The sequence below is a fragment of the Microtus oregoni genome, unplaced genomic scaffold (genome assembly GCF_018167655.1).
Source record: "Microtus oregoni isolate MIOR12 unplaced genomic scaffold, Mior012 000007F_ref0000211, whole genome shotgun sequence".
NCBI lineage: Eukaryota > Metazoa > Chordata > Mammalia > Rodentia > Cricetidae > Microtus > Microtus oregoni.
Window position 1 is genome coordinate 53,582,965 of NW_024543066.1, and position 13,529 is coordinate 53,596,493.

At 51.8% G+C, this 13,529-nt stretch overlaps 2 protein-coding genes across 2 annotated transcripts; one reads left to right on the plus strand and one right to left on the minus strand.

Moving 5' to 3' along the window:
- The first annotated feature begins 1,029 nt into the window (after window positions 1-1,029).
- Window positions 1,030-7,120, plus strand: Gba (glucosylceramidase beta). The gene is made up of 11 exons (XM_041655605.1): window positions 1,030-1,175; window positions 1,547-1,634; window positions 2,071-2,262; window positions 2,383-2,529; window positions 3,911-4,044; window positions 4,267-4,439; window positions 4,648-4,882; window positions 5,650-5,874; window positions 6,222-6,385; window positions 6,776-6,892; window positions 6,979-7,120. Exons 2-11 carry the CDS (start codon window positions 1,580-1,582, stop codon window positions 7,082-7,084), a joined length of 1,548 nt encoding a protein of 515 aa, XP_041511539.1. The 5' UTR covers window positions 1,030-1,175; window positions 1,547-1,579; the 3' UTR covers window positions 7,085-7,120.
- A 342-nt stretch (window positions 7,121-7,462) lies between these two features.
- Mtx1 (metaxin 1) lies at window positions 7,463-13,133 on the minus strand. Its single transcript, XM_041655606.1, has 8 exons — window positions 12,576-13,133; window positions 11,618-11,687; window positions 11,444-11,523; window positions 8,929-9,021; window positions 8,600-8,782; window positions 8,429-8,505; window positions 7,865-8,019; window positions 7,463-7,788 (listed from the first exon to the last, which is right to left on the minus strand). Exons 1-8 carry the CDS (start codon window positions 13,101-13,103, stop codon window positions 7,574-7,576), a joined length of 1,401 nt encoding a protein of 466 aa, XP_041511540.1. The 5' UTR covers window positions 13,104-13,133; the 3' UTR covers window positions 7,463-7,573.
- Window positions 13,134-13,529: the final 396 nt, after the last annotated feature.

A 13,529-nucleotide genomic window follows, 5' to 3' on the forward strand; every position in this document is an offset into this window, starting at 1 on the left:
GGAGCCGGTAACGCCTCCGTGAGATAATGCTGCCGTCGAGGTCCTGCTGTGAGGAGACTCAGAGACCTGGCATCAGACAGACCATTCGGTGTGTCACTGCCAATAAATCTTACCCCGTGGACAGCCCTCTTCGCGGGTCCACCAAAGGCTTCACTTTGCACAGCCCTCCAGTTCTGAACTTCATCAACCTCCCAGTCTTGTGTGGAAAGATGAATAGCCTTCCAGTCAGCAGCTGATGATGCAACATGGGAATCAGGAAGTGCCAGTGGGCAGGCATTACTTCCTCCCTTAGCCCTGCCACCCAGTGCCAGACTGTGAGTCCCTGCATGCCACTGTAATAACTCCAGCCACCTTCTCCTCCAGGAACCCTTTATGGAGAGGTCTTCAACCGCAAAGGGTCCCTCTTCCTCTCAGGAAGTCCTCTCTGCACACCTGCCAACAGTTCTTTCTGTCTACCTCTGGAGCACTGTGCAGCTGTCTGACTCTCGGGCCTCATAATCTCCTTAGGGCAAAGAGTGTGTGGATGTGGGGTTTTGTTTGTTTGTTTTGGGGACAGGATTTCTCTTTGTAGCTTTAGAGCCTGTCCTGGTACTCACTCTGTAGACCAGGCTGGCCTTGAACTCACAGAGGTCCTCCTGCCTCTGCCTTCTGAGTACTGGGGTTAAGGGCGTGCGCCACCACCGCCCTGCTATGTGGGGGTATTTTGCCTGTTTGTCTGTTTGTAATTCTGTATGTATATCTCTGTGTGGGTATGTGCATGTGAGCACAGGACCCTTGGAGGCTCTAAGTCCCCTCTGGCTTGGAAATAGGAGCCTTTACTCAGCTCCTATTCCACACAAATCCTTGTTCTAGCCTCATCCTAGAGCTGTCGACCACAGAGGCCTCCCAGAGATTTACAGGGTATGTAATGAATGAACAGCCAGAACAAACCCAGCTGCCCATTACAAGCATGGCTTCAATTGCTTCACTTCCTCTATCACGTGACTGTGTTAGTCATCACATGACTTTGTCCTTCCCATTTAAGCCGGAATTAACTCGCTGTGCTAGTCCTATAGCTATGTACCTATCTCCATTCCTGTTTTTATCTCGCAGATCTGTCTCCAAGACTCTGGAACTGCCGCAATCTTTTCCTTACCCACTGCTTCTGAGGAGCTCATCTTTAAGACCTCTGCAAGGTAAGCGGGCAGGGCTGCTGTTTGCCCTGTCAACTTTGCTTCTGAAATTCTGCTCATCCAGACTACAGGATTCAACGAATGACAGAGTCTTTTTCTAAATTCTGAGTAAGGCACAGATGGAGAGGGGGCTGCAGGTTGAAATCCGTGGGCGGGGGAGGGGGAGAGCGAAGAGAGTCCTCTTTGGGGTGAACAGAAACCTCACGAGCCCAGTGCCTGCAAAGAGGAGCATCCAGTGCCTTTGAGCACTGTCCAGTCACAATAAAGATGGAGACTAAGCTATGAGCATCCACAGGCAGCTAAACCCTGGTCAGGAGAGGGGTTGTGGGGTAGAGAAGGGCTTACCTTCTAGTCATTCCTTTTTCTGTTCTCAGGAGTGTCTCAAACACCTGGGTGGGGCAGGTGTCATGGCTGCCAGGCTTATAGGATTCTTTCTACTTCAGGCGGTAACATGGGCATATGGTAAGTAAGTCAAAGAGGGGGGTGGCACTGTGGACAATTCCCCTGCCCCATAGTCCTTTGGAAACCTCTCACTATGGTGGAGAACTTTCAGTAGGGACTCTATAACTCCTTTAGAGTGCCTGAGACAACTATGGACTGGAAGTACAGTGGAGGGATTTCAAACAAATTATTATTATTATTATTTTTTTTTTTTTGGTTTTTCGAGACAGGGTTTCTCTGTGGCTTTGGAGCCTGTCCTGGAACTAGCTCTGTAGACCAGGCTGGTCTCGAACTCACAGAGATCCGCCTGCCTCTGCCTCCCGAGTGCTGGGATTAAAGGCGTGTGCCACCACCGCCCGGCTCAAACAAATTATTGCTCGGTCTCCTTGATTAGCACAACCATTCCCCTCGTCCACCCACTTTGATGCTTGTCTCTGCTTGTGCCCCTGCCTTCTAGGTGCCCAACCCTGCATCCCTAAAAGTTTTGGCTACAGCTCAGTGGTCTGTGTCTGCAATGCCACATACTGTGACTCTCTTGACCCCCTGACCTTACCTGCTCCTGGTACCTTCAGCCGCTATGAGACCACTCGAAGTGGACGACGAATGGAGCTGAGTGTCGGGTCCATCCAGGCCAACCGCACTGGCACAGGTGGCGCTTTAGTTCTCATTCTAAGCCCAGCTGGGTCCCCTGGCTCAGAGTCACATCAGCTATCAGTATGTTCTCCTCTGTACATTGATTACCCCCCATCTTTCCCTACGGTGCCCTCAGGACTACTACTGACCTTGCAGCCAGAAGAGAAGTTCCAGAAAGTGAAAGGCTTTGGAGGAGCGATGACAGACGCTGCTGCTCTCAACATCCTGGCCTTGTCTCCCTCTACCCAGAATCTGCTGCTCAGATCATACTTCTCTAGTGAAGGTGAGGAGGTCTGGACAAGATTACACACTATGATTGATACATTTTTTTATACCCTGGCTTTATTTATTTTTTAAAAGATTTATTTTTATTATGTATACAATGTTCCACCTGCATGTACACCTCCATGCCAGAAGAGGGCACCAGATCTTGTTACAGATGGTTATTAGCCATCATGTGGTTGCTGGGAATTGATCTCAAGACCTCTGGAAGAGCAGCCAGTGTGCTTAACTTCTGAGCCATCTTTCCAGCCCTATTTTTTTTTAATTTTTATTACATTTTATTATTTATTGTGTGTACTGTGCATGGGTGTGGAGGTCAGAGAACAATTTTCAGGTGTCATCTTCTTCCACCATGTGTATCATAGGTATTGAATCAGGTCCTCTGGCTTGGCACCAGGCACCCTTACCCACTGAACCATCCTGCCAGCCTTTTTACTCTGACTTTCGTGTTCTTCCCTGTCATTTGCCTCCTCCCTTCTTACCCCCAGGGGGTCTCATGTATTCCAGATTCAGATCCACTGTGTAGTCAGTGCTGATCCTCCTGCCTCTGTCCGCTGAGAGCTAGACTATAGATGTGTGTCATCACACCGTTCACCCAGTGCTGGCGCTCAAACCTGGGGCTTCACGCATTCTTGGCAAGTGCTCTGCCACCCGAGCTACATCCCCATCCTGCCTCTCATTCCTTCCTCTTCCGCTGTCCCTTCCCGCCTTTCTTTCTGTATATCAGACTTGTCTAGAACACTCTATGCAGCTGTGACTGATTTCAAACTCTTCTTTACTTGGTCTCCCAAGCTCTGGGATCACAAGTTTGCCCCCAAGTGTTGCTTCCTCAGTGCTGCTGAAATGGGATCACCTTTTCAATATTTTGCTAAGTACTTACTGCTCAGAAGGGGCTTCTCACTCAGGTTCTGGTTTCCATGGTTCCACACCTACTCCCTGTGTTCCCTTTGGAGAAGGGACCATATTGAAAGAGAACCTATTGAGGACTAAGACGTGATTAAAGTCAATTTTCATATTCACCTTTTTGGTTTTTGTTTGTTTGTTTGTTTTGTTTTGTTTTTTAAAGACAGGGTTTCTCTATATAACAGTCCTGGCTGTCCTGGAACTCACTCTGCAGACCAGGCTGACTTTGAACTCACAGAGCTCCATCTGCCTCTGCCTCCCGAGTGCTGGGATTAAGGCATGCAACACCACTGCCAGGCCTCCCTTTATTTATTTGTTCATTTGAAACAGGGTCTTACCTTGTAGCTCTGGCTGGTCTGCTCACCTGGATCTGGCAGCCTCTGCCTCTAGAGGGATGGGACTAATGTCATGGTGCCACCAAACTCAGCTCCATTCTCTACTGATTCAGATTTCCCTATCTTGGGCATCCTTTTCTGCAGGAATTGAATATAACATCATCCGGGTACCCATGGCTAGTTGTGACTTCTCCATCCGTGTCTACACCTATGCTGACACCCCTAATGACTTCCAGCTAGCCAACTTCAGCCTCCCAGAAGAAGACACCAAGCTCAAGGTGGGCATTCTGGCTGCTTCAGTCCTATTGGTATTGCTGTCTGAGACTGACAGCTGGGAAGGGCCAGGTTAGAACTTTCTGCAGGTCATGTAGAACCCTTCTCCTGCAGCCTACTTGCCCTGGGGTAGGAGGGTGGGGGCTGGTGGTTGGACCTGATGCACTGGTTGGGCCAGTTTGTGTTCCAATTCTGGGTGCCTCTCTCCTCACGACATCTATCTCCAGATACCCCTGATTCACCGAGCCCTGAAGATGTCCCCACGCCCCATCTCACTCTTTGCCAGTCCCTGGACATCTCCCACTTGGCTCAAGACCAACGGAGCAGTGAATGGAAAAGGGTCCCTCAAGGGACAACCAGGGGATATCTATCACCAGACCTGGGCCAATTACTTTGTCAAGTAAGGGACCATCGGAGGCATGGGGTCTGTACCAACCTCTTTGGGACACCATGGTCTATATCCTACCCCTTGGCTTGCTCCACTTCCAGATTTGCGTCTCAACTCATCTTTCTACGTTCTGTGCCTTTCAGATTGTAAATTTCCAAGACCTATCCCAAGGTCTCCATCCACTTTCTTGCCTTTGATCACACATGCCCTTTTTTGCCAGGTTTCTGGATGCTTATGCTAAGTACAAGATAAAATTCTGGGCCGTGACAGTGGAGAATGAGCCTTCTGCAGGACTCTTGACTGGGTACCCCTTCCAGTGCCTGGGCTTCACTGCTGAGCATCAGAGAGACTTCATTGCCCGCGACCTAGGACCAGTGCTTACCCGCAGTTCTCATGATGTCCAGCTATTCATGCTAGATGATCAGCGTTTGCTGTTGCCCCGCTGGGCACAGGTGGTAAGGTCTAGGACTTCTCAGGGTGCCCCAGTGAATCCCAAGTCACCACCCAAAATGTCTGGTTACAATTTTAGGTTACCTTCCCTATGCCAGAGTTGAGATAGGATCTTGCTATCTACACTAGGCTGGCCTTGAAGTTATCACCCTCCTGCCTCCTAAGTGCTGGCATAGGCATGAGCCACCACACCTGACTTCTTCAAGGCCAATTAAGAGCTTTGTAGACCAGGCTAGCCTTGAACTCATAGAGATCAACTTGTCTCTGTCTCTCAAGTGCTGGGATTAAAGGCGCAAGACACCATACTCTGGCCTCTTGATATCAATTTTATGTGCAGGTGTGGCCCTTAGATTCGCCAACAGCTGCTGAGTTTTCTGTGGCCTTTGCTTTGTTTTGGTTTTTGAGACTGAGTCTCTCACCTATTAAGCTAGGTTTGCTACCCCTGTGCCCCAGGGATTCACCTGTCCCTCTCTGCCCCGTGCTAGGATCGCAAGGCCTTGAATGGATGTGGTGCTAGAGATCAGACCCAGGTCCTCAGCTGCATGGCAAGTACTTTGCCAGATCTAGAAAGATTTGTGGATCCCTAGGCTGGATCTGGTTGCCTGGGACACTACCATCTCTGGACTCCAGGGCTTGATGGATCCCTATGGCTGTCTTGTCACTTTAGCTCCCAGGTCTTCCATCCTGCCAGTCACTTCCTTTCCCTTCAGAGCCCTCTGGGCAGGACTTGTGGCCAGGCCTCCCCATTCCTAATGCTCCCTCCTCTCTGTAGGTGCTCTCAGACCCAGAGGCCGCTAAGTACGTTCATGGCATCGCTGTACACTGGTACATGGACTTTCTGGCTCCAGCCAAAGCCACTTTAGGGGAGACACACCGCTTGTTCCCCAACACAACACTCTTTGCTTCAGAGGCCTGTGTGGGTTCCAAGTTCTGGGAACAGAGTGTCCGGCTGGGCTCCTGGGGTCGAGGGACGCAGTACAGCCACAGTATCATCACGGTGAGTTTCCCACACAGACCATCTGGGACAGGCAAACAGGCCTTCCTTCTCAGCTGGCTTGGCAGCTTGCTCTTTGAGGCAACTGTGGGATGCCAGGGTTATCATTTTCTTCACAGGTGTATATTCCCATCAGTCCTTTTTTTCATGTCTGGGGCCAGAGGGCCATATCTGCCTCCAATTTCCCGGTTCCGAGATGCCTCATCCTCACAATCCTCTTTCCAGATATTGAGACAGGACACTCGTTCAAAGGAATAAGCCATTCCTAGCCCAGCTCCCTTATGTGATTCTCACCTGTCTTCTCTAAGGATACCCATCTTTAAGTTAACTTTTCCTTGCTTCGACTCTAGAACCTTCTTTACCACGTGGCAGGATGGACCGACTGGAACCTTGCTCTGAATCCTGAGGGAGGGCCCAACTGGGTCCGCAACTTTGTTGACAGCCCCATTATTGTAGACATCCCCAAAGACACATTCTACAAACAGCCCATGTTCTACCACCTTGGCCACTTCAGGTGAGCAGGGGGTGGGCACCCATACTCCGTAGCAGGCTTACATCATCCTATACCATGAAGGAGCTGGAAGGTGTTCAGGGTGGCAACCCTGGGAGAGGCACACTCCTCCTCTATTGCACCATGTGGGCAGGAAGTGACTAGGTGGCACCATAGTCACAGGTAATCCCTGGGTGACTGATGCTAGAGCCGTGATGAAGGACAGGGCAGAGGCCCAGCAGCACAGGAGTGAAGGGAGTCTTGTCCCAGCCCCTGTCCGGGTCTCCCACACAGCTGGACTATAGTTGCACATCCCCAGGCAGCTTTGGTCTCAGAAGCAGAGACGATGCTGGTGAAGCTTGATGGAACAGTGCCCTCAGGGTAGTCCGTGATGCTGCCTGTCTTTGCATTCAGCAAGTTCATTCCTGAGGGATCCCAGAGAATAGGGCTGGTGGCCAGTGAGAAGAATGACTTGGACACGGTGGCACTGATACGCCCTGACGGCTCTGCAGTTGTAGTAGTGTTAAACCGGTAAGCTGGGTACAAGGGCAGGTCTGGGCCTGAGCAGCGTTGGGGGTTGGCTGCAGCGGGTTGATTTCAGCTTTTCTTCTCCCCAGCTCCTCCAAGGACGTTCCTCTTACCATCAGTGACCCTGACCTGGGCTTCCTGGAGACCATCTCACCTGGTTACTCCATTCACACTTACCTGTGGCGGCGCCAGTGACAGAACAGCATGGACATTAAAGGGAGTTAGCTCATGTGCTCCCGGGTGACTTCACAGTGGCACAGGCGCGGGCCAAGGGTTGGGTGTCTTGTTCTCCCTTCTAGAATGTGCTAGGGGTGGGAAGCCCTGGTGTCCTCACAGTTCCCCACGCATGCACTAGCTGCATGAGGAAACTGGGCCTAGGCCTCGGGTGAGTTCACTGTCTGTAAACACAAGACAGGGATGGGGAAGATTTGGGAAGATGGACCTATGTAGAAAAGCAATGTAAGTCAGTGTAAGGACTAAAGTAGTGTCAGTGGGGAGGCCTACACCTATGCATTCCTATTGTGGCAGCTAGGAAAATGGCAGACCCATAACAAAGAAAATGTTTGGTCTCAGTTAGTGTGAACAGCTTTATTCTAGGGATAGCACCCCATTTCTGGGTGCTCTAACAATGGGGCATCTGGAATGCATGACAGTAGAAAAATCAGTCCTGAGAGCATGAACACATCATTCTTCTTCATCCTCCTCAGCCATGCCCAAGGCCCGGGTGCTCGGGGTCCGAGCGGGAGATGCCCGCTGGATAGAAATAATGCCACTGAGCAAGGCATAGCCCACCATGGCTGCCAGCCCTGCCAGCACAGACAGAATCTGGTTCCGGCGTCGGTATGGCTCCTCCTCGGTCTCAGGGCCTGCTGGTGTCTGGTGTGGAGGTGGTACCTCAGCTAGGGGACAAGAAAAGAAAGTGGGCAAGGGAGGTAGTCCTTGGACCCCAGCCCCTCCTCCCCATCCGTTCCTTACCTCCATCCCGAGGAAAGTAGAGGCTAAGGATGTGGGTACAGTAGACACAGAGATTGTGCAGCCCACGAAGGTGGGCCTGCAGCTTCCCACTGGGCAGCTTTGCCTGCAGCAGCAGGGCCAAATGGCTAAAAACAAAGGCATCCAGGGAGGCAGGGCTGGAGAGACAGAAGAGGGTGGGATGGAAGTGGACAACCGTGCAGAGGGTCAGCATGGAGCAAGAGGAAAAAGTCTGCTTTGGTGGAGTAAGCTCTGGGCAGCAGGGGTCACCAGGGGAAGGGCAGGACACCTAGCTCTGGATTTGGTGAGGGGAGTCTTCCCCCAGGTGGCGCCAGCCTGGCCCTGAATGAAGCTCTATCCCAGGGCTGCATAAAGGACACATTGAGTGCCCCACAGCCCAACAGTTCCCTCCTGTACCACCAAGGAGCTTCTAGCCCCATATGCCGTCCCCGACCAGAGTCAGTGCCTGTCCTAAGAACTTCCTGTTCACGCCCCAGTTCAGGCTTTGACACCTGAAGCTGGATTTTCTTCACACATCCATTTGTTCCCCTTGGAGTTAAGACTCACGCATCGCCAAAGAAGAACTTCTGAGAGCCCAGGCGCTGAGAAAGCAGGGTTAGGCACTCCCGAGCCTCTTGATAGAGCTGTAGGGAAGGACACAGGAATGTGGTGGGGAGCTGTGGCACCCCCACTGTGGACACTCTTCATTCTCAGCCCTCTCATTTGTTCCAGTGCTACCTCCTTCTCTAGTTCTTCCTCAGTCTCTGATCTGTGCTCGCCACACAGCAGCTGCAGCCGCTCCATGTACTTGCGTTGCATGCGGCCAGGCAGGAAGAAGTTGAGAGGAAAGGGCATAGCCTCTGCATACCACTTTCGGGTCACTTCCACATAGTTCTTGGCATCTACCCAGAAAGTATGTATCTGGGTCGGGCAGACAGAAGAGGAGAGGAAATGTGAGCCAGTGCACCTGCCTATCACGGGTGGAACTCTAAGCCCCGTGTTGCTCTGATGTGTATGTCTGCCCCCTTTCTCACAGGCTGTGCATGCTTAGGGCCAGACGTACTCACCAGCACAGGGAGGAGTTTCTCCTCCAGCAGAGACATGAAGGCTAGGGTATCCGCTCCTTGCCGAGCTGATAGATCATAGTCAGCGTTATACTTCTGTGGAAGAAATGTTTGTGAGGTGAACACTAAAGGAGTGCAGGGCACGCTCTCAGAAGGGATGGTACCCCACACCAGCCTTTGAGCATAGCAGAGGGAGAATCGGGAGCTTTGCCTGCTCAGGACTCCTTGCCTCAGCCCAGCCAGTAGCCTGTTGCTGTTGGCAGAAAGCCTGGGCTTTGCAGCCCACTGGCTGGTGAGGTCCTGCACCCACTGGGGGAAGAAAGGAGGCCTGGCCGCACAGTGGGAGCAGCTCCCAGAGTTTCCACGGAAAGCTGGCAGCATGCCGCTGACAGCCAACTTTCTAACAGTAGCTTCCTGATCCAGACACCGCGGAGCAGCAGAGCGGAGCTCACTGCGGGCTGGGCCTCAGCCCGTGATGCAGAAATTAGGGGGCACCATCCTTACCCTCCTTGAACCCAGTAAATTTATGCCCAGCCACCCCCACCTCCAACTTGTCTCTCATGACTAAGCTCTTGGCTCTCCTCTGCTTCACTCAAAGCCTGTGTGCCATCACTGCACATACATCCTGCCAGGACTCGTGTCTTAGTGGGGCCTACTTTTCCAGGCTTCAGTCTGGGGCTTAGTGGCTCCTTCCATGTACTAAAAAGCTTTGTCCCCAGACAACCTCTTGAGTATGATACTTAAATTTCCCAAACCTCACTTTCTCCTTTATGGAATGAGATAGTAATCTTTTTCTCTCCGTGTGGCTGGGTTTGGAAATAATTTAGGAAAAAACACTTTGGAAATTGGAAACGCTGTGTTTATATGTAAGGAATCAAGGCAGGAACCCAGGTCCTGCCAGGAACCTTGGCTTTTGTTTGGATTCTATTTCTCCGGGCCTCTAAGCTTCTATTACTTTCCCAGCTCCCTGGAAAGTAGAGATGAGAAAGAGGCTCCTATTTCTGATGGTGTGTTCCCTCTTGGAACAACACCGAGGCTCCTATTTCTAATGGTGTGTTCCCTCTTGGAACAACACCGAGGCTCCTATTTCTGATGGTGTGTTCCCTCTTGGAACAACACCACAATGCCAGACCTTTTTTTTTTTTTTTTTTTTTTGGTTTTTCGAGACAGGGTTTCTCTGTGGTTTTGGAGCCTGTCCTGGAACTAGCTCTTGTAGACCAGGCTGGTCTCGAACTCACAGAGATCCGCCTGCCTCTGCCTCCCGAGTGCTGGGATTAAAGGCGTGCGCCACCACCGCCTGGCCAATGCCAGACCTTTTAAAGCATGCTGGCTAAGCCCCCAAGTTTTAAAGAGTTCTCGTTGGCGAGATGGTTCAGCAGGTAGAAGTACTTACTAGCAAGCTTGAGAACATGAGTCCCATCGCAAGAGCCCACATGGAAGGAGAGGACTTATTCCCAAAAACTGTCCTCTGACCACCCACAAGCATGCTGCAGCATGCGTGCACACCCCCCCACAAGATAAATAAACATTTAAAAACAAAAACAAGAGTTTATTGCTTTTGTCGTTGTTGTTTTAAGACAGGACTTCTCTATGTAGTCTTGACTGTTCTAGAACTCACTTTCTGGATCAGGCTGGCCTTGAATTCACAGAGATCTACTTGCCTCTGCCTCCCAAGTGCTGGGAGCAAAGGCGTGCACCACTATTGCCTGGAGAATTTATTGCTTTGAAAAGTTAAGTTACTTGTTTCACATCACAGTCAAAAGCAGAAGAACAGAACTAAGGCCTCCCAAGCTCTTATAATTCTCTTTCGAATTTCTCAGCCTGGCACTGAGCTCTGTCCATCCCAAATCCCCTCTAAAGCATAGTTTGGCCCCTGAAACAAGATAGCCTTAGAAATTTCTTCTTTCCTTTCTCTCATTCTCTAGCCTGACCACCTACTCTTTTTTTTTTTCTTTCACAGAGTCTCACTATCTAGCCCTGGTTGGCCTGGAACTCACTATATAGATCAGGCTGACCTTCAACTCACAGAGATTTGCCTGCTTCTGCCTTCCAAGTGCCGGGATTAAATGTGTCCACCATGAAACCTGATTTTTTTCTCTTTTTGAGACAAGGTCTCATGTATCCCAGGCTGCCCTCAAACACATTATATAGCCAAAGATGGTTCTAAATTTCTCATCATCCTGCTTCTACCAAGTACTGGGATTATATGTATGCACCCCCATACCTATTTCTAGAAGTTCCTTTCTAGTTCTGCTTCCAGGGCCTCCCCAAAGCCAACTGCCGTTCTCTATTCCTTTTTATTCCCATGTCTCATCAGCCTCCCTCATTTTTCTCCCGCCCTACCCAGCATTCAGAATAAACTGGATCTCAGTCTGCCCCTTCCCCACAGTCCTCTACGTTCAGTATGTGGTTATCACAGTGATACGGTCTTCACCCCACCCTTGGTGCTCTGGAACACCCTTATCTCACTTGGCATGTGTCGACTGGATTTCCTTGTCACCCCTGTCCAGCCACCTACCTCTTTACGGAGATGGGTGAGGATCTTGTGCGGTACTGAGATAACCTCTCCACTACTGGTTCGAAGGGCAGGCAGAGTTCCTGATATTGAGAAAGAAGTATGTCCATAGATCATAGCTTGCCTACTCCTGCTCCGCCCCTCACAATTCCCTTCCTCACAGGGTCACCTGTATACCTGAAGGGCTCTGCCAAGGGTTGCTGATCTTGTGTACCTTCAGGGGTGCACCTGTAAATCTGGTATAGGTCTGCAGAGAAGGAAGCAGAAGGGAGAGAGGCCCGGGTATGGCTTCCCAAAGTAACCAAGCAAAGAAATATTTCCTTAGACCATTATGTGCCGTGAGCTATACCTGGCACTTTATACCAAGAGGAGGGGTGGAAGGAGGAGCCATTCCCATTCACAAAGGGCCAACGGGACTCAGAGAGATTACGGGCATGTTCATTATGTCCGTTCCCACAATTCCACATCAGGAAAATTTACCTTCCCTTCTGCCGCCTACACTCTCAAAAGCTTTTCATCACTACTATCCCTTCCCCTGGAAGTACTGACTTACTTTGGCAATCTCTGTACACTGTTCCTGCTTTTGCATCAAGTACCTGAAAGTTTTATTTTCTGCTTACATGTTTGATTTTCTGTAAACAACATTGCAAGGCAACGTCTGGCATCTATCTGTAAGAAGCATAGTAAATGCGTGCATAATCCCGAGAGGTTGAGCGAAGTGAAGCAAACCTGTCTAGTTACAGAGCTTTCCTGGACTCTGGTCCGGCTGTGGGCTGTCTGCTCTTCGACCAACTACACTCAATCAATTCTTAGTGAAGAAGGGGGTGAAGGGGGCTGAGGGGCAGACATGCCAAGTCTAAGATTACCGAGGTAGTCCAGAAGGGATTGCCCCAAGGTCACACAGACAATAAATGGATTAGCAAGGTCTAAAAGGCGTCTCTGAAATCCCAATTAGACCTGCTTCCACTGCTACACGAGTCTTATCCTAGGAAATCATAGCATAGTCACTGAGCCCACGTCGGCCTTTGATTGCCTCAGTTTCTCTCAATACGCTCGTGTTTAGGCTCCCGGCAGAGTTCGGGCCCCCTCCCCGGGCCTCCAGGGCGTAGCAGAGGACGCCTGCACCATCCCTCACCAGCACGGCCAGACTGTCCAGGTCCACAGACGGCAGCCCCCAGCCCCCTGACCAGCAGAATAGCTCCATGGGCGCCGCCATCTTGCACACTCTCTGACCCGGAAACAGCTCCACAGAAGTGCCCGCCTTCCCTCGGCAGGGCCCGCCCCTGGCCACCGCCTCTCGGGCCACTGGGGGCTGGGGGTGAGCGGAGGCCCCAGGGGAGGCGCGGTTTCTCGCGGCCTGAGAGGCGGCGGGCGTGCCCGAGGTGGGGCCGCGGACTTCTGAGGCGCGCGGCCGCGGGCTCATCCTGAGGCGGCTCCGGCCAGGGGGCAGGGCTGCCGTCCAGACGCTCCGGGGAGAGTCGCGGCGCCTGTGCCGAATGCAGCCGCGAACCGCCGCAGACACGGAGGGCTTGGGAGAGGGGCATCGGGTGCGGCTCGGCGGTCTCTGGGGGCTCTTGCCAAACTGCACGTGGCCTCGACAACCCCGGGCCCCCTCAGGTGTCTGCCCCGAGCAGGGGTTGCGGGGGGGTCCCCCGGGCCGCATGTTTTCCACAGCGCGTTATGTTTGGAGCGGACCTCGCGCTGCCTGTCGCCATGGAAACAAAACAGGGGCGGTGGCGGCGCCCGAGCTGAGGCCCGGCTGGGGCCTGAGTGGGGGGAAGGGAGTGCGGCTCGCGGGCTGTTGCCTTCCGAGGAGCTCTCCTGGTTCGTCCCGAAGCTCCCCTCCGGTTCATCCCGGACAAGGCCTTCCCGCGGTACCCGGTGTCCACCAGTCCTCCTCGCCCCAGTCTTCTGGTGATGTCTCCCTCTGTTTTCATTTCTACCTCACTGACCAGTTTAGACTTCATCGTCTGGTTCCCGTCGGACGCTTCCAGACTTCCATTTTTCCCAAGAATGAGAGAAAATGGAGGAATGGGCACATGTCATAAAAAGTTTTTTTTTTTGACACCGTAATAAAAAGTATTTGTTA